Genomic DNA, 26,942 nt, shown 5'->3' on the forward strand with positions numbered 1-26,942 from the left:
TGGATAATCATTGTGTAAAAGAATCTTCTGGTTCTTTAGAGGGTGTCCATGTGAGTTAATTATTATTCTGCGCATCATTGTTGCCCCAGGGTGACCAAGTCGATCATGCCATAATTTGAAGCTCTGTTGGTCAACAAACTTCTGGTTTGTGACAATGTTTGCTTCGACTGTTTTTATTGTTGTAAAATACATTCCAGAAGGGAGTGCACATAATTTTTCTTTTATCTGCTTCTGGCCAGATATAATAGATGTTATGCAAAGGTATTCGAAATTATTTTCATTTAATGTTTCAATATGGTATCCATTTCGGCGGATGTCTTTAAAGCTAAGCAAATTTCTACTGGATTTGCTTGCATATAAGGCATTTTCAATATATAGGCTTGTATTATTTGGTAAAATAATTTTTGCCTTTCCATAACCTTCAATAATTTTTGATGCACCCGATATTGTTGTAACATTATTTTCAGCTAATGTTAACTCCAAAAAATACCTTTTATTTTGAAGAATGGTATGTGTTGTACCACTATCCACTAAGCATTCATCCTGACATCTCATCGTTAATCTAAAATAAAAATATAATTCAATAAGCTAAATTAAATAATGCGTAAAGCTTTCAAATTAAATATTTTATTGAATAATGAAAACATTTATTGAATAACAAAATAAACCTCCATGACAAATCCTAAACATGAACTGAACATCAAAATAAAAACGAGACCACGATAACCTAATAAACAATAGAAATTCAAAGTAGGAACAAGACCAATGAAAGTAATTACTCATTATTTTCTAACACACCACCACCAATCAAATTATCTATATTTCCATCTGGATTAGCAAAGAAATCAGAGACGTCCAAGTGAGTTATATCAATTGGATCATCATTGTCCACAAAATTTATCTCCATTTTTCCATTTTCCTTGATTGATTTTTGGTATAGATCCACAAGATGTTTTGCCGTACGACAGGTACGAGACCAATGCCCTTCCATTCCACATCTATAGCATTTTTCTTCATATACTTTGGAACTCTTCTCCTTTGCTTCTTCATTATTGGAATTCCACTGCTGGTGGCTTGTTTTATGTTTCTTTCCATTTTGTTGCTGATAGTATCTTCTTTGGCCACGCCCACGCCCACGCCCACGCCCACATCCACGTCCACGTCCACTTTCATTGTTATGATTTTTAGTGGAATTAGCATTCACTTCAGGAAATGCAATTTCATAGTCTTCAGGAAATGTAGTTCCATTTGCTTCAGGAAATGGTGTGGATCCAGTTGGGCGCATTTGGTGATTTTTCATGAGCAGCTCATTGTTTTGTTCAGCAACTAGTAAGCATGAGATGAGTTCAGAGTACCTTTGAAATCCACGTTCACGATATTGCTGCTGCAGGAGCACGTTTGAAGCATGAAAAGTGGAGAATGTTTTTTCTAACATGTCTTGATCAGTTACTTTCTCTCCACAAAGTATCAGTGTGGAACTAGTCTTGAATAATGCAGAGTTATAGTCACTTACGGACTTAAAATCTTGTAACCGTAGGTGCATCCATTCATATCGGGCTCTTGGGAGAATTACAGTTCGTTGATAGTCAAATCTTTCTTTTAGATTTTTCCAAAGCTCTCGTGGCTCTTTCACAGTGAGATATTCGACTTTCAACCCATCATTGAGGTGATGACGGAGAAAAATAAGTGCCTTTGCACGGTCCTGCTGGGACATTTCATTTCCTTCTTTTATTGTATCTCCTAAATTCATAGAGATAAGGTGGACCTCGGCATCCAAAATCCATGATAAATAATTTTTTCCAGTCAAGTCAAGTGCTTCAAATTCAAGTTTGGTGATGTTCGCCATTGCAACTTAAAGAAAGAAAAAAAAATTATATAATTAGAATCATGACATAAATAGAGTAAAATTGCATAATATATATTGAAAATAAGTATTATAACAAATTATGCATGTTACTACTTTTACTGTGCAATTTTGAAATTTTGTTATTCTATTTGTTAAACTAACATCGATGCAGGTGTACATTGAGATGCGCTCAATTAATAATTTATGTATCTATTACAAATTACACTAATTACAAATTGTACCATTATAAACTAAAGAAAAAAAAAAATAAAAATAAAACCCTTTTATGCACAAATATAAAAATGTTTATTATTTAAGATGACATTTTTATATTTGTAATAAAAATTAATTAGGAAAAGGTAGAGAGATACACTTATTGTTTTAAATAGTTTGAAATCAAAATATTATATATTTTATAATTATTTGGAAGTCAAATAATTTCAAATTACAAATAGATTTGATTTTCTAATTCAAATCTAAAGCTCGTTTTCCTTGATTTTATGAATCGTGATTCGCGAGAATTCCGAAAGTAAGTGGTTTAAATTTTAAATGTCAAAAACTAGATTTTTGATCAACAATTTTTTGAAAGTCGAATATATCCAATTTTGGTGAGATTTGGTTTTATTAATTTGAGAAGATGAAAGTCTCAAGAATCTAAAATATTATGGTTCTGTTGATATCAAACATAGTGATGAGATTGATTCAAAAAAAAAAATATCATGGAAGTAGTAAATACTAGTATTCACACAATATTTTAGCGACTAGTTAAAACATCAAAATCCAAATAATATAAATCTTAAACAAGCAATCCAAGATATGATAAAAAAAAAAAAAAAAACTTGAATCAAAACAACAATACATTTATAATCAATATTCTTCAAGAATATTGTCGAAACATATGATAGTTATCTAAATTCTTCAGGAATATGATAACATTATATTTTATATCAATATTGTTCATAGATATTGATAGATCTTTATGATTTTAGATCAAGATTCTTCGGGAATATTGATAAATCTTATTCATTAATATTTTATTCATAGATCTATCAATATCTTCAACATAAAGTCGTGTTGTGCTACTTCAGGAGCATCAACATAAAATTAAAAGTTGTGCTTCTTCAGGAGCATCAACATAAATCTATAATTTGTGCTACTTCGGGAGCATCAATATTAAATCTAAATATTGTGCTTCTTCAAGAGCATTCATACAAGAATAAGAATAAATTATTTATAAATTTTACCTTGAAGAGCACTCGTGCTGATAACGTGTTGTGAATAGTAGAGAATATAGAGAAGAGAGAATGATTTTTGTGTTGTTTTATTCATCACTGAAGACCTCTATTTATAGAGTAGATTTACAGATTTGAATAGATAACAATATCAATAATCATCTATAATATCTTTTCTACTATAATAGTGGCATCGCGTGTACTATTTGGAGAACTCCTTCTCCAACGTACATCTCGTACTCTGGCCAGAGATTCCATGCACTATTATTTCATTAGATCACATAGGATATCCACACCCGTAGGTGAGCGGTGAATCCCCGACTACAATACACTGGCTCCTATATGTGTCGCAACTGTACCCAACCTCGCCACCTGATGACTCTCCTGGAGCCGGTAAACGAGTCAAAGCACAGCCCTAGCATATAGAGCCTCAGTGTTGTCCCGGGTCGTAAGGACTAATGGTGTACAATCATAACCACGGACTTATCCTCTCGATGAATGATAACCACTTGGAAAGTCCGAGGGAGGGTTGTTCGGTATAATCATCATATGACTACCCATCTGCATGTTTGGACATCTCCATGCCCTTACCAAGAAACGCAGTACACAACATCACAGATGCTAGTCTCAAGCTCAAGCGACCTTTATCCATGTTTTAGGCGGCTGAATCGACTAGGAACGAATTTAGATCATACAGTATTTACAAACGAGTTTCAACATCGAATTACGATTCATTTGTATTAAAGTATGATCAAGGTCTTTATCTATGTTAGATAACATGGGTATACAGATAAAGAATTAACAAACCATGAAATAATGAATTATATTAAAATAAAGATTGTTTATTACACTTGAGTCAATAAAATCCCTAGTCAACAGTTGACTTGTAGGGCATCTACTCTAACAGGGGCTTCTGCTGCCTCTTTTCTTCGCCATTAGCGGTCTCAAAACGGATATTACTTTGATAACGGGAGTGAAAACACGGGCCATTTTAGCCCTTATAATTGTTCTTGCATGCGCGGGTAAAATCGCGGGAACGCTTCTCGTCTCTCTTTATTACAAGATGCCTTTCTACGAAGGGCTTACTCTAGGTTTTCTGATGAACACAAAAGGGCTTGTAGAGATTATAGTTCTTAACGTCGGCAAAGACCAAAAGGTATGAGATGCGCAGCTAATATCATCTTATGATTAACTCAAATTTTACGTAAAAATACTTGATGATTTCTGTGATGTTTTTACCATAATGCAGGTCTTGGATGATCAGTCTTTTGCTGTCATGGTAGTTGCAGCAGTGGTTATGACTTCGATAATCGCACCAATCGTCATCAAGATCTACAGGCCGGCGAGGAAATTCATACCCTACAAAAGGAGAACAATTCAGAGAACGAAACGGGATGGTGAGTTTCGTGTCCTCGTGTGCGTTCACTCTCCAAGAAATGTACCAACAGTCATCAACCTCCTTGAAGCTTCTCATCCTACCAAGAAATCCCCCATTGGGGTATACGTTCTGCACCTTGTCGAGCTCACGGGCCGTGCGTCAGCCATGCTTATAGTGCACAACACTAGGAAATCAGGACACCCAGCCCTCAACCGTACGCAAGCTCAATCCGATCACATCATCAACGCATTTGAAAACTTTGAGCAACACGCTGGTTTCATCTCCGTCAACACCCTCACCGCCATATCCCCTTACTCAACCATGCACGAAGACATTTGCAGCGTCTCAGAGGACAAGAGAGTCGCCTTAATCATAGTTCCTTTCCATAAGCAACAAACAGTGGATGGAGGAATGGAAGCAACCAATCCAGCATTTCAAACAATTAACCAAAATGTATTAGCCAATGCCCCTTGCTCGGTTGGAATCCTTGTGGACAGAGGGCTCAATGGATCAACAAGATTGGCTGCAAAGCAAGTAGCCCACCATGTAGCAGTACTATTCTTCGGTGGAGCAGATGACCGAGAAGCATTAGCATATGCATGGAGGATGTGTGAACATCCCAGGATCAGTCTTACCGTAATGCGTTTCCTTCCTGGAGAGAGCACAATGGAATCAACTAAGGAACGCCGACCTAATCAAAGTGGCCGACAAATCTTGACGGTGGTGACAGATAACGATAGAGAAAAACAGCTAGACGAGGACTATATAAACGAGTTCCGGGCAAGAACTATGAATGATTCCTCTGTGGTCTACACTGAGAAAGTGGTGAATCATGGAGAAGAAACCGTAGCAGCGATAAGATCAATAGACACGATCCATGATTTGTTTATAGTAGGTAGAGGACAGGGCATGGCATCCTCGGTGACAGCTGGACTTACGGACTGGAGCGAGTGCCCCGAACTTGGTGCCATTGGAGATTTATTGGCTTCATCTGACTTTGCAGCCACATATTCGGTGCTTGTTGTGCAACAATATGTGGGGATGGAGGCCCATGGAGACGCCATGGTCGCCACACCCGACAGCCCAAATCAACACCAAGAACAATATAGTTTCACACTTCCACGAAACCAGGCTGTGTTTCACCCACAACCCTGAAAATCCATAACGAAATGTAGAGGATTAGAGATATATAGAAACTTCAACAGGTTGTTTCTTCGTTTTATTTTGTTCATTCTTGATTTTGTGAATCTGTATAGATGTACAAAAAAAGTATTGTGATCAAGAAAGTTGCGCACTTTACAACCTCCATATTCCTGGTTGTATTTTTTTTGTGATTTGTCAGTGAAATAATTTCAACCAAATGATAGAAATTTAACAGTGTGACAGAATATAATTCCAATTTCATACTTGCTATATTGGATTTTTGTGAGGGAAAACCATACCGAGTAAACTCGGTATAACAAACTCATCTACACTGTAACTTTCGTTGACAACAGAATCATTTATTTTATTATTTTGCACAAAACAGTAAACTCGGCCGTTGACTTGAATGGATGCTCTGGCGGAGCTTGAGAGAATCCAAACCCAGATCCTCCACCGGATATCGGACCTCGAACGCTCTCATTTGCCCCAACATTTCTCCCGATCTCTCTCACTCTCCCCAGCCACCGGCCCCTCTGGCGCTGCCGGTGTCACCACCGAAGGCCGCCTCCTCCATACTCTGCGCCAACGAGGTTCGAGACTTCGAATTCAAACGCGTCCCCTCTGATTACTACCCCTGGCCTCTTGAATCCCGCCGAGATGTCCTCTCTGCAGCCTCCATTCATCATCTTTGCAAGAGCATTGTTTTGGTACTTGCTTTTCGTGCATTCCCTTTGTTTATTTTTTTAAAAATAAAACAGATACGGGAAGTGACATTTATTTAGCTTTGTGTTGAACAGGTAAATACTCAAGCCCCTTCAAATGTTACTGATGTTAGTGATCGGAATTATTCCAAGTACTATGTGGTCGTTGTTCAGGTGACAAAAGTTATTTAGTGTACTTAACTTCTTATGAGATCCATCGCATGTTATGAACAACAAAACTCATGATTTATGGCTCATTTGTGTTTCACGTAATCTCATTTGTTGCAGCATACTGCTCGATTTAATGCTGAGACTGTCAAGAACTTTTTGTACACACTCAACGATGGCAAGATATCAAAAAAATAAAATGAATAGTAAGTTAACGAGTTGCAGCGTTTGAATCGATGGTGTTTCAAATTGCTATGTCATTGCACGTTTGGATTCTTTTTTTTTTTGTGTGTGGAATGGGAGGAGATCATGGTGTGGCATAGAGATTTTATGGCAAAAAATTGTGTTAGTCTTGTATCTGTGCGTATGCTTTGATTACTGTCCATGAAAGTTATGTTTTTGAATAGATTTGTGGAGTTCATATAATGTCAATGCATTAGTTTCATTTTCTGCTTTATTGTGAGATTATTTTCTTTTATCCTTATTTTTTGCCCGGCATCATTCACACAGCCAAAAAAATATGAATTTGTCTTCATTGTCAACTTTGTGGAACTCATCTCATGTCAAGAAATCGATTTTAACCGTTGAAACTTATCTGAATTGATTGGCCTATGTTTTACCCCTCGATTCTTGCTAGTATTACTCGTTTTTAAAGGATATGTAGTATGATTTGAGTTACAACTAAACTGGATGACTGGCAGAGCAAACAAATAGGCCTAATTGCTGAGGAAAAATTCTTAAGAGCTGTCTTGAGATATTGTGAGTAGATTACATAAAGCTTGCGAAATAATTTGCTGGACCTATTCTAGATCATCTACAAGCTCATGCAATATCTCTTTCATTTATGTTCCCCTAGAAATTAGTTTTTATTGCGAAGATATCAAAATTTAGTTGAGCTGCGACATGACATATAAATGCGTATGTCTATTTTTTCTGATTTGACCACTTCAAATTTATATGCACCAAAAAAAGGTCTGGAGGTTATTTTACCGATCATTTTTGGAAATATGATAATATTCAAACTTTTGCGGTGAGGCTTGCTCCAGAAGCAACATCCGCAACGTTGACTGGTTATGAACGCAATGGAGTGACCTGCATCGGCATGAAAACCGATATACCAGTAAGTAGCATTTTTGTTCTTCTTGAATGGAATTCAACTTTTTTGACAAGCATGTGAAAGAGGTCAATTTTGCTTTAACGTGGTTAATGGATTTTGTGACCGCATTAATCATGTCACTTTGGTGTCTGTGCTGTGATGTCAACTTTCTTTATGTGGTTGAACATAATTAAATGACTTGTGTGTATCTATAACCTTTTGATGTTAATCATCGTACTTAGACAAATGACGTTTATATATATATATATTGCTGAACATTGCAAGTTTACTGTTTATGGTACCATTTATTGTTCCTTGAATTTTCTGGCTAAATTTATACTCATGAAACTGGTAATTATGAATTATTGCTTTGATGTGATTATAATAGTATGCATGTCTCTAAACAATATCATGTTTTACTGTACCTCATGTGGGGTGAACTGACTGAAATATGGTCGGGTGATTTTGGATGAAGCAATTGTGAAGCTCGAACCAAATTCCTTCTGGTTGGGAGGTGGGGAAATTGATCTTAAGTTGGGGAATCAGGACTTCACAATTCATTGATTTTGTAAAGCCATTTGTTTGTCAACTGCAGCAGTAGTTGAGAATTTCATCTGTTACATCTTTAATAAATGACAGCGCAAACTTGTTTGTTTCCATGGAAAAACAACACCGTCTGTGACTAGGTTCCCTTTACCTAGCCGTGTTGTGAACTTGATCGTTCTTCGTCAAAACCAAGATCTCTTCCATCTCTACGATCTTTGGTCATTTCACAAACTTAAGATCGATCCTTAGAGTGGTTGTAGCGACGGGATTGATGGATTAATACGCTGGAGTTTTATTTTTACTAGTCTATGTTAGTTCAGTTTTTTCATTTTCTAAGATTTTTGAGAGCGATAGGAATATTCAGTACGATATATTGTATAATCCTCCATTTGTAAGGTGATACTGTTTCCACTTTCTATGGTTTTTGGAGTTTTCAATACCTAAAATACTTCCTACCGCCCGGACAAAATAATACCACTCCATTTTTTTTTTACATGTTTCAATCCAAAGAAGTGACTATTTTTTTGGTCCCCATTGTTAGGACCTACAAATATTATGGTCATCTTTTTTAATGATGTCTCAATAGATATCCCTCAGCTTATAAATTATAAATGCTTTTTGATACCTGACTTAATTAAGCAAACATATAAAGACTAGTATGAAACCCTAAAATTGGATATTCTCTGGACAAGATAATAATATTCTTTTTCAGCCTATTGTTGGTACCAAAATCGTTTTAATGTTTTCTTAAGCATTACCTTAATTATGCATCGAATGATCCACATTCGTCCTCACTTATGAGGTCGACGTAAAAAATCATGAACCTCACATGTAAGAATAAATGTGAGTCATTAGATATACAGTTAGGGCAATGCCCGAAGGGTAGGTTGAACACAGACACTTCTTTCATTTGCTTTCAACGATAAATTAATATCAGGTACCAGACGTGTTTAAAATAGTCCCTTGTCGAGAATTAAAACAATTTTTGTGTGTGAAAGCACAGGCATCAGTTAAGAAAGAAAAAACAGCATAGCATATCCATATTAGGAATTAGGAAATACAGTCATCGTTCATGGTCTTCGAGACTTGGAAACTATATATACATAATTTACCCAAATATCCTCACTAGATATGATAAGCACGGGAACAAGATTATCACCACATATATAATAGAAGCAGGTATAGTAAAAGAAATCAAAGCCTGATGTAATCAAGTGCAGCTATGGTAGAATCTGGTTCCCAAACGTGTTCTCTCCGCTGTAGGTTACATAAAGGAAACCATCTTCATCCTGCTTTGCCTCGTACACAGTCGACATTAGAGCGCCTGAACAAGAAAAAAGCAAGCAGCACGATACCAGTAATGGACTTGAGCAATCATACAACTCATTCATGTCAAATTGCAATTGCCAACAGCCAAATGTGTGCGTGTGTACACGAATATGTGTGTATTTTACATAAAGCACTACCTGTTGGCGGCAACACATTGTCCATAAATATGAAAATTGCTTTTTCGGCACTCAGTTTGATCCTCTTGCGTATCACATAGACAAACTGTCCAACAGTTAAGTCAACCGGCACTAGATACCTGTAATTGTCTCGATTCTAAGCAAAACAGGTTTACATGTTTGACATGTTTGAAATGAACTAAAGAATCAGGAAACTAGAGGAAATGAATTAATTGGTATGCACAATATATTCACTAAGCCCATCAAGTTCTATCGTTGCATGAAACTAGAAGTCAGACAAATACAAATGAATAATGAGCTACCAAAAATAAAATGGATGATTGATTGATAATGTCATGAATTACATCAATCCTAGTACCTTCCATAACACACATCTATAAGCTCATCGAAGAAGTCAGGAAGTTCGCAAAGGGGGCAAAACAAAACGACAGCAATTTTGGGGGGAAGGAAAACATGATTGGGTAAAATGAAGCCATTTTACTACTCAACAGGGTTCCTCCTTTTAGGCAAACTATTTTATTTCCAACAACTCCAGGTACAACTCATCACCGTTTTAAGTCGAGAAAGCTGAGTAAAAATCAGAATCATATATAAGTTGTAATTGCAAAAGGTAGAGCCGATACTAACTTTTTCTTGTCAATATTGGGGATACTACTGTTTTCTGCCTTCTCAACAATTACCTACATCATAAAAACACAAGTTATGGATGAAATATTTAAAATTCTGCAGCTTCGTAGGTCGTTTAATGGCGCTGGACCATATGTAAGATATCAGAACCTACCATGCTTCAAATTTATAAACCAAGGTACACTTCACCCATGTAAAAATACAACTTGAACAGTCATATCTCCGAGTCACCCCTCTCCCCACCCCTGCGGAGGAATCCTCATCGATTGAATTATATTTTAGTCTTGATTCCAAATATTGACCGCAGATTACACTTCACCAATACAAATTTGTTTCCAACACTTATCAGTTCACCAATCATTTGATAGTGTGTCGACGGTAAATTTATCTTTTCATATGCCTCGAAGCCAAGGAAACCCGAAAATATATTGACCGAGGAAAACCCTTCACCCTTAAAGCTTAGAACTCAGTCCTATAGATTTGAAACCTTGATAAGTTTCAAAACATACTCAGATTAGTGGAGAACTATAACATAACCACGCATAAAAATTTTGATCCAAAGTTTCAAACAAGCAAGCAACCGAAACTATAATTATCCGCATTTCGAAAAATTTGTCTAAATGCGCACCGGAATTCTATCTGGGTATTTCTCCCTGATTCTAGCAGCCTCTGCACGTCTTTTCGCTGAAACATAATTGAGTTGGAAATTAATTATGCAATAAAAGAATGGGAAATTCAATTACAAAGTTGAAGAGACTAAATTAAAGCACAAACCGAGGTCATGCTCTTCCCTGAATGAACCCTTTGCCATTCCACCCGATTTTTACTGATCAAAGTTTTAAAATTCACATTCTTAAATTCAACATATAATAAAGAAAAATAAGTTTCATAAAAAAAAATAATAAGTAGTGTACAACTCTTCGAGATTAACGCTGAAAAAAATAGAGACAAACAAACACACTAGAAAACCCTTCAGCTAAATTCCAGCAACCCATCTACAAATAACCAGTTAAATATAAATGTATGATTCGGAAGGAACGAAAAAAAAAACAAAGAAAGAATTTTAAGAAATCGATCAAAAATAGCACAAAAATTTAGCAAATTCGGAGTTTAAAAAAAAAAAAGCAATGAAAGAATTTAAGATTTAAATAAAAGAAATAATCAAAAATAGCACAAAAATTTAGTGAATTCGGAGTTCAAATGGCTCTTCAAGAAAATTAAACCTACACAATAGCAGTGCTCAGAAAAGGAAGAACCTTTTTCTCTTTGAAAGATGGCGGTTCAGGAGAGTCAAGGGAGTGGCAGCTGAAAGCAATCTAATAACAGATTTTGGCTTTTACTGAACTTCTCCCATAATATTTATGATAAAAAAATATTTTTATAGATAAATTAAATAAAATATTTATATCACAAAATAAACATAAAATCGTACATGTTTTTGTGATGTAACTTAATATACAAATATTATGCATTATGAAAATATAATATAATATTTATTTTTTAAAATATTTTATTTTAATTCAATATGTTTTTCTAATTTAATAATTTTGTGATTTTTTTATAATTTAAAATTAAACATACCAAAAGATCATTTTTATGACCGCTCTTTACATAATAATAGAAATAGATATACTCACGTGTGTAAAGGAATGTAAATACTATACATAAATTTTACTTTATTTTTTTTATTTGTGCAATACAATCTAAACAAAATTGAAAAACAATTATTACTAAAAATTGTATATAATATAAAATTATTTTATAAATAATGAATTGTTTTAAAAAAATATAATTATTATTGCTTTGAAATTAATCTGAAAATATTCTCTCAACTTAGAAGATTTAATTATTTATAATATATTTTAATTAGTATATAACATAATTAAAACGCCTTTTTAACAAATATTTTATGTTGTAAAGATTTTACGTATTCAAATTTATACAAAACAATAAGAGTGGTTTTGGTGATTTTTTTTTTTAAATAATGAATTTGCTCGGGAAAAGTGTAAAAAGATATAATTTTATAGGCGTTTGATTTTTAAAGTCTGAATATTAAACTTAATATTTTATTTATTGTAAGATATATATTTATTATATGATTATTTAGAAAAATACCATAATCATGGTTTTATAAATTAACCAAAACAGATTCATTAAAAACGACACTTGCTAAAAATCCAAAATGCGGTGGAATAACTGAGAAGACAAAATTCTTAGAAACCGTAACCTATTAAATGTGGTATGGTATTAGTTGATACAATCGGTTTTGAAGTAAATAGCATCTTGTATGTGGAGACAAGGATCTCATGAATTTTTTATCTGCAAGACGAGTCAGTAGTACCAACATTCACAATAAAAATTAATATTCTTAGCATAAAAAATTTATTTTTTATGGATGACCCAAATAAGATATATGTCTCACAAAATACGATCCGTGAGACCGTTCACACAAATTTTTACCCTTGTTACGTGGTGTGCATGCTATATATAAATGTTATTTTTCAAAAAAAAAAATCACATTTGGTTTTTCAATACAAAGACATGAATCAAGATCAGGTTTTATTAAATAAATCTAACATTTTAATGAATTATAAATTGCATTTTATTTAATGGAAACACAAATACACAGAATAGACGAGTTTCAAATATTATGATTATAAATAAATTATCGGGCTTTTGCAATCTTTGCGATGAAGATAACGACTTTAAAGATTAGCATAATGAGAAGAAAACTAAATCAACCAAACATGTATAGTTAAAGCAATCTTACTTTATGACATCTGAGCTTATATAGAGAGTGTTTTGTTTATTTTTTATGTGATTCCTCTATATATTATTTTGAGAGTGACTCTCATGTGAGACCGTTTCACGGATCCTAATCTGTGAGACGGGTCAATCCTATTCATATTTACAAGAAAAGTAATACTCTTAGCATAAAAAATAATATTTTTTCATGGATGATCCAAATAAGATATCCGTCTCACAAATACGACCCGTGAGACCATCTCACATAAGTTTTTGTCTTATTTTGAATTAGGTGTGTGAGAAGTAGAAGTAGGAGAAATCAAAATATAAAGTTAATATAAGTTAAAATTTAAATGTATGGAGAAAAATTGTTTTAAAACTTAATTTTTACTAAAATTATAATAATATCTTTAATTTATACATCACATATGTTTTTAGTTATCTAAATTTTGGTACTCATACCACTGACAAAGTATTTATATAGTTATCATGATATTTTGAATATTATATATCAAAGTTAATTTATTTTTTCTATAACACGAATGCTTGAAAATGTGAATCAGATTAATAAAAAAACACATGAAATTTTTTTTTATAAATGCACATAAATAAGTAAAAGAAAAATTCTCGAAATTCAAATTACAAAAAAATGCTAAATATTTTTTAAAAAATAATGCATGCAAATATGATTGGAATTTTATAAGTTTCATTTGAAACTCTTAAAAACTGATATATAAAAAAAATTTATCATTTTACAAAATTTCTTAAAATATTTATAAAAATTAAGAACAATTTTGTTTCTAACAATTAAAAACTGATATATAAAAAAAATTTATCATTTGTTACCTTATGCGTATGACTGGATGCGTCTTCTGCCATTCATTGTCTTGTATGAGTTGTATATTTTCGCCTCGACCCTCTGATTTTCTTACAGGTGTTGAATTGAGGTGGCTATGGGAATGCATAGATGACGGCTCATACACCACCGTGTGACCCACCATGATCCTGGTTGGAAGGCGGCCGTAGTTGCCTTGATAGGGAGTGTAAGCCCCCACGTCAAAGCACATCTTCAGGCACCGTCAGTCGAGCACTTGTCTTTTATAACACAAGACGTGTCTTTGATACCCAATGCACTCGAGATTCTTCTTATACGCTTACTTCTAATGATACATACCCCAAAACATGCATGGTATGACATTTATGATTCCAAGCACTCCCTCTATGCATGTTAGCAGCAGGGAATAAGAACAAAAGAACTTACTTTAGTTAGTAACATGCATGTCCAAGGACTGAACTTTTACAAATTACAAGAGTTTATTTCTTCAATAAAGTTTGGCATGTGAAAAAACACGATATTTTAGATATCTTATAAAGTCCAGAGGAATGCACAATAAACCAAAGCTCAAATTCCGCCTTCAAAATAATGTAAAATTGAAGAAACAGGTGAGATATTAATCAACAATATACTTGCAAGAGGGGCGAAGCTGATCCAATCATTAGAAGCTCGAGACTCAATGCTCAGCACGAATCACAAGGTGAGGAGTCTTATTAAAGTGAAACCAACTCCCCCCACGGATAAATATGATAAATCTTGATGTTCAAACAAAATTTCACATAGATTACCAAATATCTATTATTGAACAACAAAACCAAAAACTCGGGTTTCTCTAAATTCAGGGCATGTTCTAAAAGCAATTAGAGCCTTTACATAGCACCAAAATTGGGGCTTCGCATTTAAGGGACACTTCATTGAATGGCAGAGCCGTGGCTTATGTCAAGCAGCCACGGCTGAACCTCACTGAGTCTTGACACAGGAAGCACGCGGGCTTTCAACAATCATGATCCAGTTTATACCACGAAAAAGGAAGATCATGCCCATACACACAAAAATGAAGTGAATTACCAAAAAAGATGCATGTGATAACAATACTGCTTTTAAGAACAGATAGGAACCTCTAAACAAGTGGGATTAAACCTAATGAAATGAAATAGCATTGAAATGGATGGCGCTCATTTCACCAAGGTTCTGCACATTGAATCCAAGACATGTTTCCTCATAAAGAGTTTCAAATTTAAGAGTAGTTTCATCATCATTAATAAAAAATAACCAACATTCCATACAAATTCAATTTCGGAACACTTTACATTACAAGCAAATTAGCTCCTCTTTCTGGTAGAAAACCCTCTCTCTCTCCTTGACTTCTCTACAATCAATGCCTTCTCCCTCTCCTTCTCCGTCCTCTCTCTCTTCAACCTCTCCTCCCTCAACTCTTGCAAACTCTTCTTCCCACCATTACCCTTTCCCCTCTCCTTCGATGTCGAATCATCTTCAAAGTCCTCTTCATCATCGAGATTGTTCTCATCGATGGCTCTCTTCTCCATATACCACGGTAATTTTACACCTTTCCCTGCAACCCCATACCCCATCCTGTATTTCTCATCCTCCGGACCAACCGCCCTCGCTTCCTCAACCTTCTTGGCCTTCTTGTTACTGCTATTATCACTATCCCTCCAAAATTTGCCCTTTTTTACTTCACGTTTCCCATCACCAGGTTTAATCGGGTCGAAAATCCGAATCCCTTCAAACAAATTAATGTGCCTTGAATCAGACTCCGGTTCTTTAGGGAGCTCCGTAGGGATTTCGGCCGGGTTGGAAGCTGGCTTATCTCTGTCAACTTGATCAGATGAGTTGGATAAGCCGCGGGCTTGGCGGAGCTTCTCCAGCCGCAAATCAGCATCACGTTTCCGGCTTTGCTCGCGCTTAAGCTGCTCTTCCCTGGCAGCGGCTTCCTCGTCGCGCCGGACTTTCTCTCGATTCTCATAGTTGTACACGTTCCACCGCTTTTGAGGCAGGATGTTTAAACCCCCATGGCCGCCCATGATTCGAGGGAATGGGAATTGAGAAAATCGAAAAATGGATCGTGAATATGAACCCTAATAACCCCAAACTTTATCGTCGCTTTCAAAACAAATTATACAAACATGTTACGCGTTCATCGAATGTTAATCTTTTATAATATAAACTACTATTATGACTGAGATCATCTAAGCATATAAATCATATATCATAATAATAAAATGATAAGTTCGAATCATATATTTATTTCAATAATCATGAGGTTTTAAAATATTCAATTGAATTAAGAGTATGTTTTTTGTGAGACAGACTCACAAATCGATATTCACAATAAAAAGTAATACTCTTGTTATAAAAAACAATACACTTAACATAAAAAATGATAAATTTTCATAGATGACCTAAATAACCAATATTCACAATAAAAATAATACTTTTAGCATGAAAAATTACTATTTTTCATAGATGATCCAAATAAGAGATCTGTCTTACAAAATACGATCCATGAGACCGTCTCACACAAATTAATTTGTCCTCGAATCAATTAGTTATGGTTTCACGTGGAAATGTGTTTGAACAGTGCTGGAACAAGGTTGTTGTCGATGATGGCTGCTCGGGCCATGGGCCTTGCTGATTTAGAGGGTGGTGTTGGTTCTGAGGGTGTGGTGACAGCTTGTCAGTCTTACCAACCCATTGTAAAATTGATGCGGAAGATTCTTCGGGCCAAGGACAAAATTTAGGACAGAAAAATATCTCAATTTTATTACATTTTCGGGTTTAAATGGCGAGAACCTGCAATTATTTTGCAGATGGAAATTATTAATATTCGAACTATTAATATATTAATTCTTTGTAATGAAAAATTCGAGTTACGTCACGTAATGACTAATGTGTGTATGAATTCATTTATTTATTTGTTTGTTTTAATTTATTGAATAGGGAGTAAAACCACAATTTAAAGTTGTAACAGGGACTAAATAATGAATTATGGGTTTTTATCCAATTAACTGGTTATTCGCTCAAATAAAAAAGAAAATGTACATGTACACGAACGGATTGTGCTCCACTCGCAGATAAAAGATGGCGGCTGCTTTATCGCCGGCGGCCTCCACTCTCCGCCTCTTGAATTCGCGTTCCTCCGCTGTGACACTCTCCTCTTTCATTCACAGTCTCAATTTTACACACACACTCTTCTCTTCCACCACCAACAGTGCCGTCTCCCGCTTCCGTCACCGTGGCAGATTTTGCTCCGTAGTTGCTTCCGCCGTCTCCTCCTCCCCTAAATCTGAGAATTTGAAATTTGAGAGAATCCGTGATTTTCGCAAGAAGTTCAAAATTGTGGACATAAAAGCAGGACCTGAAGAAGGTTTAAACAAGTTGGGGGAGACTGTTGTGGTCAGGGGATGGGTTAGAACACTCAGGGTTCAGAGTAGTGTGACATTTATCGAGGTTAGACGTCACATTCATTTCAAATTTGTAATTTGTGGTTCTTTTCGATTTCTCTTTCTCTCTACTTGGTTTTATAAATGGGGTTTTACCTGATTACCAGGTGAATGATGGCTCGTGTCTTTCAAATATGCAATGCGTGATGAGTTACGATGCCGAAGGGTATGATCAGGTAGTGTTATCTTTCTCAAAAGTTTGACATTTTGTTGATATTTCTGCTTGTACACATTGTGCTAATAAATGATATTGAAATGATCAATGTTCAGATTATGTTTTATGCGTTAAATGGAATAAATTGACATGACTTTTTGGTATTATTTGAATATTGTGATGCTGCTTTAATTCGGATCACATCGATATAGGACATTCGATAGAGTTTGTTTTTGTTTTGAAAGTCGTGTTTTGCTTCATCGTAGAATTTTCGGAGAAGATTTTGCTTAAGTTTAAGAAAGTAATTTGACCCGTATCCTGAAAATTTACTCATGCAAAATCTGTACTTAGGGTTGTAGATTAACAAGAAAGGATCTCTTGTGAAAGCTGGAGCTGAAGGTGTCAGTTGGAAAAACATTGTTAATCTCCTATAAGATCTTGATCGTTCATCAAGAATTATTCCAAAATGCCAACAGTTTGCTACACAAACTTGTATATGCTGGTTTTAGAAGTCCACAGAAACTGACAATCTTGTTGCTCTAGATAAAGATTAGATTTTTCTTACACAAATACTATTTTTCTTTGCAGTGCAATACTAACTTATCCTAGCTAAACTACGATATTGTGATCCAAGTGTTTTACACACCTTATCTGCATGGATTAAGTAATTTACAAACATTTCTAACTAGATGCTTATAATCTTACGGAAGATAACGAATTCGATGTTTTTAATTTTGAAGCATCTATGGCTGTGACTCGTGAAAAAAGGTGTTTGGGAAGCCGGGTGGTGTTCCATTAAAACTCTTGGTTCTTATGGCTGTGTGTGGTCCTTTGAGTTCTCAAATGTATAAAATATAACGCACTGTTTGCATTTTGTTACCAAATCAATTTACGAAGTGAGTGTTTGTGTACTATGAGGTGATCAATTGATGAAAGGGTGTCCCTTTTGATTCTAATTTCTACTGTTAGGATATGTCCCACGTTTTGCATAATCACCATGTGATTCTAGCATAATTGATGGTAACTCATGTCCTTTGGAGTTCTACGTTGATTCAGAATAGAAGATTAGGGCTGACTAGCGAGAGGGAGTACCTGTCGAGAGATCTTCTTGTTGGTCCCTTGGTGATTGATTGACCCTACCCCTTTTTGTTTCTTTGCCTTTTTATAATTTTAATTTATTTAATTTAACTTGTGCCAGTTTGATTTGGTTAGTTGCTATTAAAAATTTCTGTTTATTGTGCTGCTTGCATAACGCTATATTTGAATTTAGGAGCAATATGTTTTCTCTCCAAGACTGTCCCATAACGAGCGTGGCATATCTAAGAGATTTTGGCAATACTATGCACCCTAAGTTATGTGTAGATTATTAGATGCCTTAAAAGTGTTCTAGGTTGAGACCCACTGTGCAACTCTTCTATAGTTTTGGAGAATATACTTATCTTTTCTCTTTTGACCTCTTGTTTTCTACATAAATAGTGATTTCAACCACATAAAATGTCCTCTATATGAAGATCTTTTTAGGGTTGTCAAGAGACTAAAATTTACCATGAAAAACAAATAAAAAATAATATCCAATGGAACTTTCTCATATGGAGCAGTTAGTTGACCATATTGAAGACAATGGTAAACCTGTTACAGTGGGTAAATCTTCATACTGATAATCAATTTGACATGTTACTTGCGACTGGTTGGTTGATGCATGGAATTTTATGGTGGATTCCACAAGTTTTCTGGCATATTTTCCTTCAAATGGATGCTTATTGATGCGTGCATGCCTTTTGCATGTAGGCATCTATTGCAATATCTTGGTCTGTTGACCTAACTTCTTTTTTCTCCCATTAATTGTGGATGTTCAACTTCCCTTTCTGATTGAGATGGATAGGTATCAACTCTTGTCAATTCATCATTCTAATTTGAAAGCTTCTTACCAGGTGGAGAATGGCGTGATATCAACTGGTGCTTCAGTGTGGATACAAGGTACAATAGTAGGTAGTCAAGGATCAAAGCAAAAGGTGGAATTGAAGGTTGAGAAACTTGTAACGGTGAGAATTTTTCTCAGTTAAATTTTATTTTGCATTAATGTTTGCCCTTGATGTCGTGATTTTCAAATTAAGCCAAATCTTGTATCTAGTAAGCTTAATTATTATCACATAAATATCTGACATTATAGAAGTTCTCTTGCTAGAAGGCATGTTCTTGTTGGTGTCCCGGTTTACTGAACCAAGTGGGGGCTGGTTTATTCTGTTATCATGTTTTCAGCTGTGTGGTTTCTTATGCATATACCTGGTTTGGTTCTATTTAGCCTTGCCGGGTGGCAGTCTAAGAACCTGCAAGTGGCTAGAATCGTTTCTAAATTTAACAATATATATATATGTGAATTTTTGTGTTTTCTTATGGTGTCAAAGTATACAATTCGATAAAATAACGTAAAATTTGTGGCTTCAGAATATATTCTATTATTAAAGGGGGAAGCTTTTTGATAGGGGTTACTCATATAATCTAGTAAAAAAGATAAACAGCGACAATTTTTAAATATCTCTGAGAAAATTTTATGATTTTTTCCCATCACGTGACAAAATTCACGGAAAATGATCTCAAAATTTCTTCTAAATCCAAGATGATCCAACAATACTTCCATTAAGAGCCATACCAAGTGCATAACACAAAGGATGTTAAAGTAGATACCAGACGACCTGTGTGAAGTAAAATACATCTGTTTTGACTTACATGTTCTGCATACCTGCATACAGTTATTGTAATTGTTTATTCAATAAATATAACCATTCTTTTAACTTTTTCCTTCGATTCACCAATTTTTTTGCAGGTTGGTAAGAGTGATCCTTCTTTTCCCATCCAGAAGAAAAGGGTCAGCAGAGAGTTTTTAAGAACAAAGGCTCATCTTCGTCCAAGAACTAATACTTTTGGTGCGGTAGGACTCCTCATTCCTGTTAAAGGGAATTGTCCTTGTCATGTTGTATAATTCATTCTACAAAACGAACCTTAGTGTTACAAATGTAGCATCCTTGTCACGTTGTATAATTCATTCTATAAAAACGAACCTTAGTGTTACAAATGTAGAATTTCTTTCTCTACCCATCAGATCAAGTGCTCTATTGTTGTTCTTTTCCTTGGAAACTTTCTCACCTCAATGTGCATTGTGAAGACCGTGAAAGGAGTGACTTGACCCTTGGGAAATAGAATAATTATTTTTTGTTAGTGTTAAATTATTTAGCCTTGATAATACAGTGTCATCTGGTATTGACTTTTCAATCTGTTGCCCTTCAAACCACACTTCTCTTATTAATGTTTCTTTTGTTCCATGTGATTTCCCAGTTAGGAGCCATTTCATAATGAACGGCCGTCTTCTTTTTACATCATCTGTCTGTTAGGTGTATTCTTTTTGCACTTTAATTCGCACTTCTTATGCTACAATGATGGGGATGGTATGGATTTCAAGTTTTGTAATTTCTTCCAGGTAGTAATCATAAGTTCATTTCCAATCGATTCAGGTTTCGAGGGTGAGGAATGCCTTGGCCTTTGCCACTCACAAATTTTTTCAAGAAAATGGTTTTATTTGGCTCTCAAGTCCAATCATTACAGCTTCAGATTGTGAAGGAGCTGGTGAACAGTTTTGTGTAACAACCTTGGTATGCTGTTTCTACAATTACTCTATGTGTTAAGAACTTTTCTTACTCAAAGTTTGCATTGGCACTTATCTATGAATAGCTTAAGTTGCCAATTTTGGCTCTCCATAGTTCTGCTTAGGGAACATGCATTGTATTTTTGTGCATATTTCTTTAGTTTCAACTTTCTGTTGATATTGAATTAGACTTGGGTGGGCAGATTGAGATCACCATGTTTTCCAAAATGCAGCAAAACTTTCTTTGCTGCTGATTAAATGTTGTTAACTGATGAATCTACTTCGTGGCCATTTTTCATCCTTTGCAATTGATAGACTTACTTTTCCATAGAATTTCATCTCTGTATTTCCTTATTTTTTCCTTATGATATGGTGACAGAGATTATATTACTTTTTTTGAGAATTTTTCTTTATTTTTCTGAGGTATGTGGTCAGTTTCTGTATGCGTTTAGCTTCCTGATGAATAAAATCTGTGGCACAGAATAGTATCTGCTTCTTTTAGTGACCCCCATTGTACTGTTTATTAATGTTTTCATGTGGTTCATATTTTTCTTTGCTTATCTGCTAATAATTGTTTCTTGAACAGGTTCCTAACTCCGGGGAAAGCACAGAATCTCCAGTGAGTGCAATCCCCACAACAAAGGATGGTTTAATTGATTGGTCACAGGTAAGTTTTAGTTGCTGTTTGTTTTTTCTTGTCGTCAGCTGAAGTTAAGAGTGAAATTTTAATTTGGCCATGGCGACGACCACAACCATGGGTAGTCATACTTTATAAACAACCATGATATTCAAAACTGTGTTTCTAAGGCCCTTAATTATGTTTCTATAATTCAATGCTAAACGGTCCTAACTAAAGTGTATTATCCTGCATATGCAATATTTAGAAAATGCCACCACTCAACTTGCCAGTTTTTGGTGTGTGGATGTTAAGTTGAAACTACTGCCATGGGGATGGCTGCGATGTGAGGTATCATCAGTGATTCTATAGCAGTGACGATAGAAGAAAAGATCGTGCTTTGGAACTCAATGGTGGTAGTAAGGGTCTTCATTTCTTGAGACAGAGCTTCATTACCATCTTTGTCCCCCTTAACGTAAAATTTGCATTTCAAAAACCTTTATCCATCTTCCCAGGCAAGCCCATGAAAGATTTGGGTTCCGTAGAGGAAATGATAGCTGTGAAGATGAGTACTTGGCTCTGAAGAAGAAGATTGATATTGGTGAAGCTATGAGTTTGAATATTGTGTTTGGGCAGCAAATTTTAGGAATTCAATGTCTGTGATGGGGATGGGTGAAAGAAAGTAAGATAATTAAAACAAATAAATAAATAGTTTCCAAAGGAATAACAAATGTATATCATTTTGTAAAGTCCAAATGATGTTTTATTTGCTCCCTTCAAACAAAAATCTTCATATTATCCCACATCAGTACATAACCATCAGAATCATTTTGCTCATCACAGCGCAATACCTTATATCAAATATGTCATTCAACCATATTACATCAAACTAACTAATTATCAGATGTTTATGTTTTAATCAGTTGCATCACACTTTTTATCTCTTAGATTAGATGATGAATCACTTTACTATTCTGTTAATCCAATAAAAATTGTCAAAATTATAAGCACTTTGATGTTAATTCTATGTTCTATTGTTCTTGCGGTGGACATAAAGTTAGGCTTGGTATTGGGCAAAACATGGTGTAAAAGTAATTTTTTCCTTTTATTCAATTGACGCTCTGTAATCAGGAAAGTGTTGTCTCCCCTTTATCCTGCAACATTTTATGAAGTACATGTAGTCTTTTCTATTCTTTTACATTTACTTCTACTGGATAAAGTTAATATCATGCCTTACAGATCTAGTTAACAGCGCATCTATCTCCAAAATAAAGCAGCATATAAACTCCTGTTTCTGTCACTGATTCCCGAGAATTTTATAAAGCTTATCTATTAGCCTTCTGCAACTGAAGTTGAATTTTTTTTTATAGGAAACTATATTATATTCATTAATTAGAAGCAATAATTGCGGACAACGGGATAAGTGATACGCACAAAAAGAGAGAAAAATAAAAAACATATACAACTTCAATTCCTCACTAAGTTCACGTCAAGATTATGTTAATTATCTTGTTTGGCAGGATTTTTTCGGAAAACCAGCATTTTTGACGGTGTCTGGACAACTCAATGCTGAGACATATGCTACTGCTCTTTCTGATGTATTTTTCTTTTCTTGTTCTTGTCAAACAAGTATGCTCTTGCATAGCATGTACTCATCTTCTTCAAGAACTAGAATTTTAAATTATTTTTGGGAACTTTTGAAGGTGAATTCCCTTTTTGTTCTATTTCAAGTCTGAGATAGAGACTTGCTTTCGCCCAGGTGTATACTTTTGGTCCCACATTTAGAGCGGAAAATTCCAACACTTCTCGACACTTGGCTGAATTTTGGGTACCATTTACAACTCACTTTTGTTAACGTGTCTGCATATCCTTCCATCAATATCCTTTTACTTTACTTTTTTGCCTCTAAATTTTGAAACGTTGATTCCTGAAAGGTAGTGCTTTATGGTTTACACATAGAGTGAGCATAACATTTTGTTGACTTCTATTTCCTTTTATAGATGATAGAGCCAGAACTTGCATTTGCTGATCTTGAAGATGACATGGCCTGTGCAACTGCGTATCTCCAGTATGTAGTATGTTATTTACGACACCCACTATCAATTTATTGTTTATTTAATAGTGGCTATCTTGCCTCTTGTTTTTCTTATGTTGGTGGACTAAATTATTTTTCAATGTTACGTCAAAGGTACAATACATTCTAGAGAACTGCAAGGAAGATATGGACTTCTTCAATACTTGGATTGAGAAAGGCATCATTGACCGACTGAGGGTATAAAATTTAAAATAACATTAGATATTCATCATATTGTGATATATCATCCTTCTTAAATATAGGGCTTTTAATGAAATAAATGTGAAAATAAGACTTTCATGTTTTCGGGGACTTGAAATTTCTATGCTCAAATTTTTCACCGTGTATGTTTGTGCATGTAGCTGAATGTTGCTTCAAATTTTTGCTGGACAGGATGTTGTTGAGAAAAACTTTGTGCAGTTGACTTACACTGAAGCTGTTGAGCTTCTCCTGAGCTCGAAGAAGACGTTTGAATTTCCGGTACCTATACAATCTCGGAACCATATCTTAGAAAGATAGTTCCTGGCGTACATATTGTTTCTTACACTATGACGTGAATTCCATGGGACTGTTGGTTGATCTGCTCTGATTTGGCTTAGCTCCCTTTTAATTCATGAGTTGAATATGATTGCTGTTAATGTGAGTAGAGTATATAACCCTTTTCCCAAATAAAATTTCCGAGGATGTACTTTGGTAAAAGGATTTTCTTGGATGACATTGATTAATTATTACTGCTAGAGAAAGGTAATGCATACCATAACTTTTGAAGTAATATTGGTAATTCAGTAAGGTTAGAACCATGTCACTGTCGATTTACACTTGAGTTAGATGCTTGGCAAGTCCTTCTATAATTTCAATTTTTTTAGTTCTTAAGAACATCTAAAACCAGTTCAAGAGTTGCAGAGTGCAACTTTTTCAGCATATGGACCTTTCATTTTATATATGTTGACATCATATTGTTTTTAGCATACTTGACGACACCAAAGTATAGGTTTGTTAAAGTCTTGATTATGATTTCGTCCATTTAATCTCATGATTTTTATCACATTATGCTTAGAATTGCTTCCTACAGTGAATAGAACCTGATTATATGAAGCCGTTGTTTTTTTTCCTTTGGATAGGTAACATGGGGATGTGATTTGCAAAGTGAACATGAACGTTATATCACCGAAGAGGCATTTGGTGGATGCCCAGTAATTTTACGAGATTATCCCAAGGCATGGATATTTTTCTCAATTGCATTGATCTTAAATATATTTATATTGCTGATTAATGAATGGCTGTTTCTATATGGCTACCAGGAGATCAAGGCGTTTTATATGCGGCAAAATGATGATGGAAAGACTGTTGCGGCCATGGATATGTTGGTTCCTCGGGTACATTTTCAATGGAAATATTACTTTGAACATTAGATTATGCATCTGAGCATATAACATGTATTATTTGAGTGAGATGTTATCCATTTATTTATCGTCCTCCATTTCTTGCTGGACATCGTCTTGAAGGAGTTGTTATGTTTAGTGCGGTAGATTAGCAGTCATCCACTTTGTAGTCATTAATCAACTATGACATATGATATGAGGGACCTTCTCGGGGTTCTAAATCAGTTGGAAAAGGTGGTGTCACTCACAACTTACCATCATTCTGCTTCTTAAAGAAAGTGAGGCTAAGGGAAAATTAAAAACTAAGTCACTCAAGTGGATATTAGATTATAGTGATTTTAGTTTGTCAATACACGCATTCACCCTATGAAAAATATACAGATCGAATGGTCAAATGTAAATGTATCTCAAAGGAACTGTACTTTTTTCAAAAGACTATTCTTCATAAATTTGAGATTTAAAGTACAGAAGCATTTATTTATACAGATTCGGCTGGTTCTTCACATTAAAAGAGACATATTTGTGGATATTGTTCCTTTGAATGGGAAACCTTTTCACTTGGAGGAGCAAAAAGTGAACAGTTTTTGCTAGCAGTACTGGGGCATAACATCGAGCTGCTAGTCATGAGATTTGTTAAATGTTGTGGCCAGAGCTATAACTTGAATATAAGATCTAATCTCTCTGAAGATTTATTGTGACAAGTAGGCAACCAAATATTTCTAATAACTATGTTTACTTCAATTGAACAAATCATCTCATACTTGATATGCACTTTATCAAGTAGAAGGTTGAAAATGCTACTTGTGATTGACCTATGTATAAACTGGTGATTAGGTGGCAAACTTGTTTTTATCATCACATTTTGTGTCATTTTATGTAGATATGATTTGGGTGTGGAATGGTTTCATTGAACAGTTCAGTACACTCTTGGAATGTTGTCATCATTATCTGTTATGAAATAATAACATGCTTTCTATGTCAGGTTGGTGAACTTATTGGTGGAAGCCAGAGAGAAGAGCGCCTTACTTATTTGGAACAACGGTTGGATGACCTGAAGCTCAACAAAGAGAGTTATTGGTGGTATCTTGATCTGCGGCGATATGGTTCAGGTGAGAAATGCATATTCTTGGTTATGTTAATCTCTCGCTTCAGTTAAATTGCTCACAACTTTTATTTACTGTGGAAGGCCCGAAACTTTAAATTTACAACGCCAACGTAAAAAATGTCTAAAAGTTACTAATCAAGAATCTTTGTGCTCAGTATACTTTTTTGTTCAATGCGATCTTTCTTTTGAGAGAATGAATTTCAATAACTTTAATCGACCCATGTTTTATTTCTTTCTCCTTCCAGTACCCCATGCCGGATTTGGATTAGGTTTTGAGAGGCTTGTGCAGTTTGCCACTGGAATAGATAATATAAGAGATGCGATACCTTTTCCTCGAGCACCTGGCTCTGCTGAATTTTGAGGTCACTATACTACTGTTGCTGAGTGCAAAAAATGATTTTGAATTTTTTTCCTCATTGTTATATACTTTCGATTAAACCTTTAAATGGTAAGGAACCACAATTTGGGATAAAGGTCCCACTCAACTGGATTTAATTTTTTTTTGTCCTTGAGTTTCTATTGCACCACTGTTACAAGTTTATTTAATCGGTTTATCAATGTGCACAGTATGTTATGAACATTCTAGTCATGTTTTGTTTGAAGGCAAGATAGGATCCAGAATCTTGTTTCTGAAGTATGCTACTTAGCATCATCTTCGTCTATGATAACTCAAGGCAAGCTACCTAATTTATTAAATTCTTTATAAATTGTTTTGAGTGTGGAA

General features: G+C 34.9%; 6 protein-coding genes across 9 annotated transcripts; 3 read left to right on the forward strand and 3 right to left on the reverse strand.

Moving 5' to 3' along the window:
- Positions 1-775: 775 nt before the first annotated feature.
- LOC140828622 (uncharacterized) lies at positions 776-1,846 on the reverse strand. The gene has a single exon (XM_073191559.1). The coding sequence runs from the start codon at positions 1,844-1,846 to the stop codon at positions 776-778; it is 1,071 nt and encodes a 356-aa protein (XP_073047660.1).
- A 2,144-nt stretch (positions 1,847-3,990) lies between these two features.
- On the forward strand, positions 3,991-8,565 carry LOC140825220 (cation/H(+) antiporter 15-like). Of its 3 annotated transcripts, XM_073186864.1 has the most exons (5): positions 3,991-4,234; positions 4,328-6,474; positions 6,589-6,678; positions 7,504-7,588; positions 8,040-8,565. In XM_073186864.1, the coding sequence occupies exons 1-2, from the start codon at positions 4,142-4,144 to the stop codon at positions 5,609-5,611; spliced, it is 1,377 nt and encodes a 458-aa protein (XP_073042965.1). In that variant the 5' UTR covers positions 3,991-4,141; the 3' UTR covers positions 5,612-6,474; positions 6,589-6,678; positions 7,504-7,588; positions 8,040-8,565. The 3 variants fall into 3 exon arrangements, with proteins under 3 accessions (XP_073042965.1, XP_073042964.1, XP_073042966.1); XM_073186863.1 differs by having other exon boundaries at positions 6,589-7,588; XM_073186865.1 differs by having other exon boundaries at positions 6,589-7,588; positions 8,204-8,565.
- Positions 6,010-6,666, forward strand: LOC140828623 (uncharacterized). Its single transcript, XM_073191560.1, has 3 exons — positions 6,010-6,306; positions 6,397-6,474; positions 6,589-6,666. Exons 1-3 carry the CDS (start codon positions 6,010-6,012, stop codon positions 6,664-6,666), a joined length of 453 nt encoding a protein of 150 aa, XP_073047661.1.
- A 555-nt stretch (positions 8,566-9,120) lies between the features above and the next one.
- LOC140825221 (autophagy-related protein 8f-like) lies at positions 9,121-11,541 on the reverse strand. 2 transcript variants are annotated; one of them, XM_073186866.1, is made up of 6 exons: positions 11,431-11,541; positions 10,978-11,029; positions 10,832-10,887; positions 10,204-10,256; positions 9,577-9,695; positions 9,121-9,434 (listed from the first exon to the last, which is right to left on the reverse strand). In XM_073186866.1, exons 2-6 carry the CDS (start codon positions 11,012-11,014, stop codon positions 9,331-9,333), a joined length of 369 nt encoding a protein of 122 aa, XP_073042967.1. In that variant the 5' UTR covers positions 11,015-11,029; positions 11,431-11,541; the 3' UTR covers positions 9,121-9,330. The 2 variants fall into 2 exon arrangements, with proteins under 2 accessions (XP_073042967.1, XP_073042968.1); XM_073186867.1 differs by having other exon boundaries at positions 11,460-11,513.
- Positions 11,542-14,927: 3,386 nt separating this feature from the next.
- On the reverse strand, positions 14,928-15,916 carry LOC140825222 (uncharacterized). Its single transcript, XM_073186868.1, has one exon. The coding sequence runs from the start codon at positions 15,826-15,828 to the stop codon at positions 15,106-15,108; it is 723 nt and encodes a 240-aa protein (XP_073042969.1). The 5' UTR covers positions 15,829-15,916; the 3' UTR covers positions 14,928-15,105.
- Positions 15,917-16,830: 914 nt separating this feature from the next.
- LOC140825223 (asparagine--tRNA ligase, chloroplastic/mitochondrial) lies at positions 16,831-26,772 on the forward strand. Its single transcript, XM_073186869.1, has 15 exons — positions 16,831-17,254; positions 17,355-17,423; positions 19,333-19,443; positions 20,226-20,330; positions 20,911-21,048; positions 21,628-21,708; positions 23,178-23,255; positions 23,417-23,485; positions 23,658-23,732; positions 23,846-23,929; positions 24,125-24,211; positions 24,853-24,948; positions 25,033-25,107; positions 26,096-26,222; positions 26,464-26,772. Exons 1-15 carry the CDS (start codon positions 16,886-16,888, stop codon positions 26,577-26,579), a joined length of 1,680 nt encoding a protein of 559 aa, XP_073042970.1. The 5' UTR covers positions 16,831-16,885; the 3' UTR covers positions 26,580-26,772.
- Positions 26,773-26,942: the final 170 nt, after the last annotated feature.

This window comes from Primulina eburnea, chromosome 3, assembly GCF_022965805.1.
Source record: "Primulina eburnea isolate SZY01 chromosome 3, ASM2296580v1, whole genome shotgun sequence".
In the NCBI taxonomy this organism is placed as follows: Eukaryota; Viridiplantae; Streptophyta; class Magnoliopsida; order Lamiales; family Gesneriaceae; genus Primulina; species Primulina eburnea.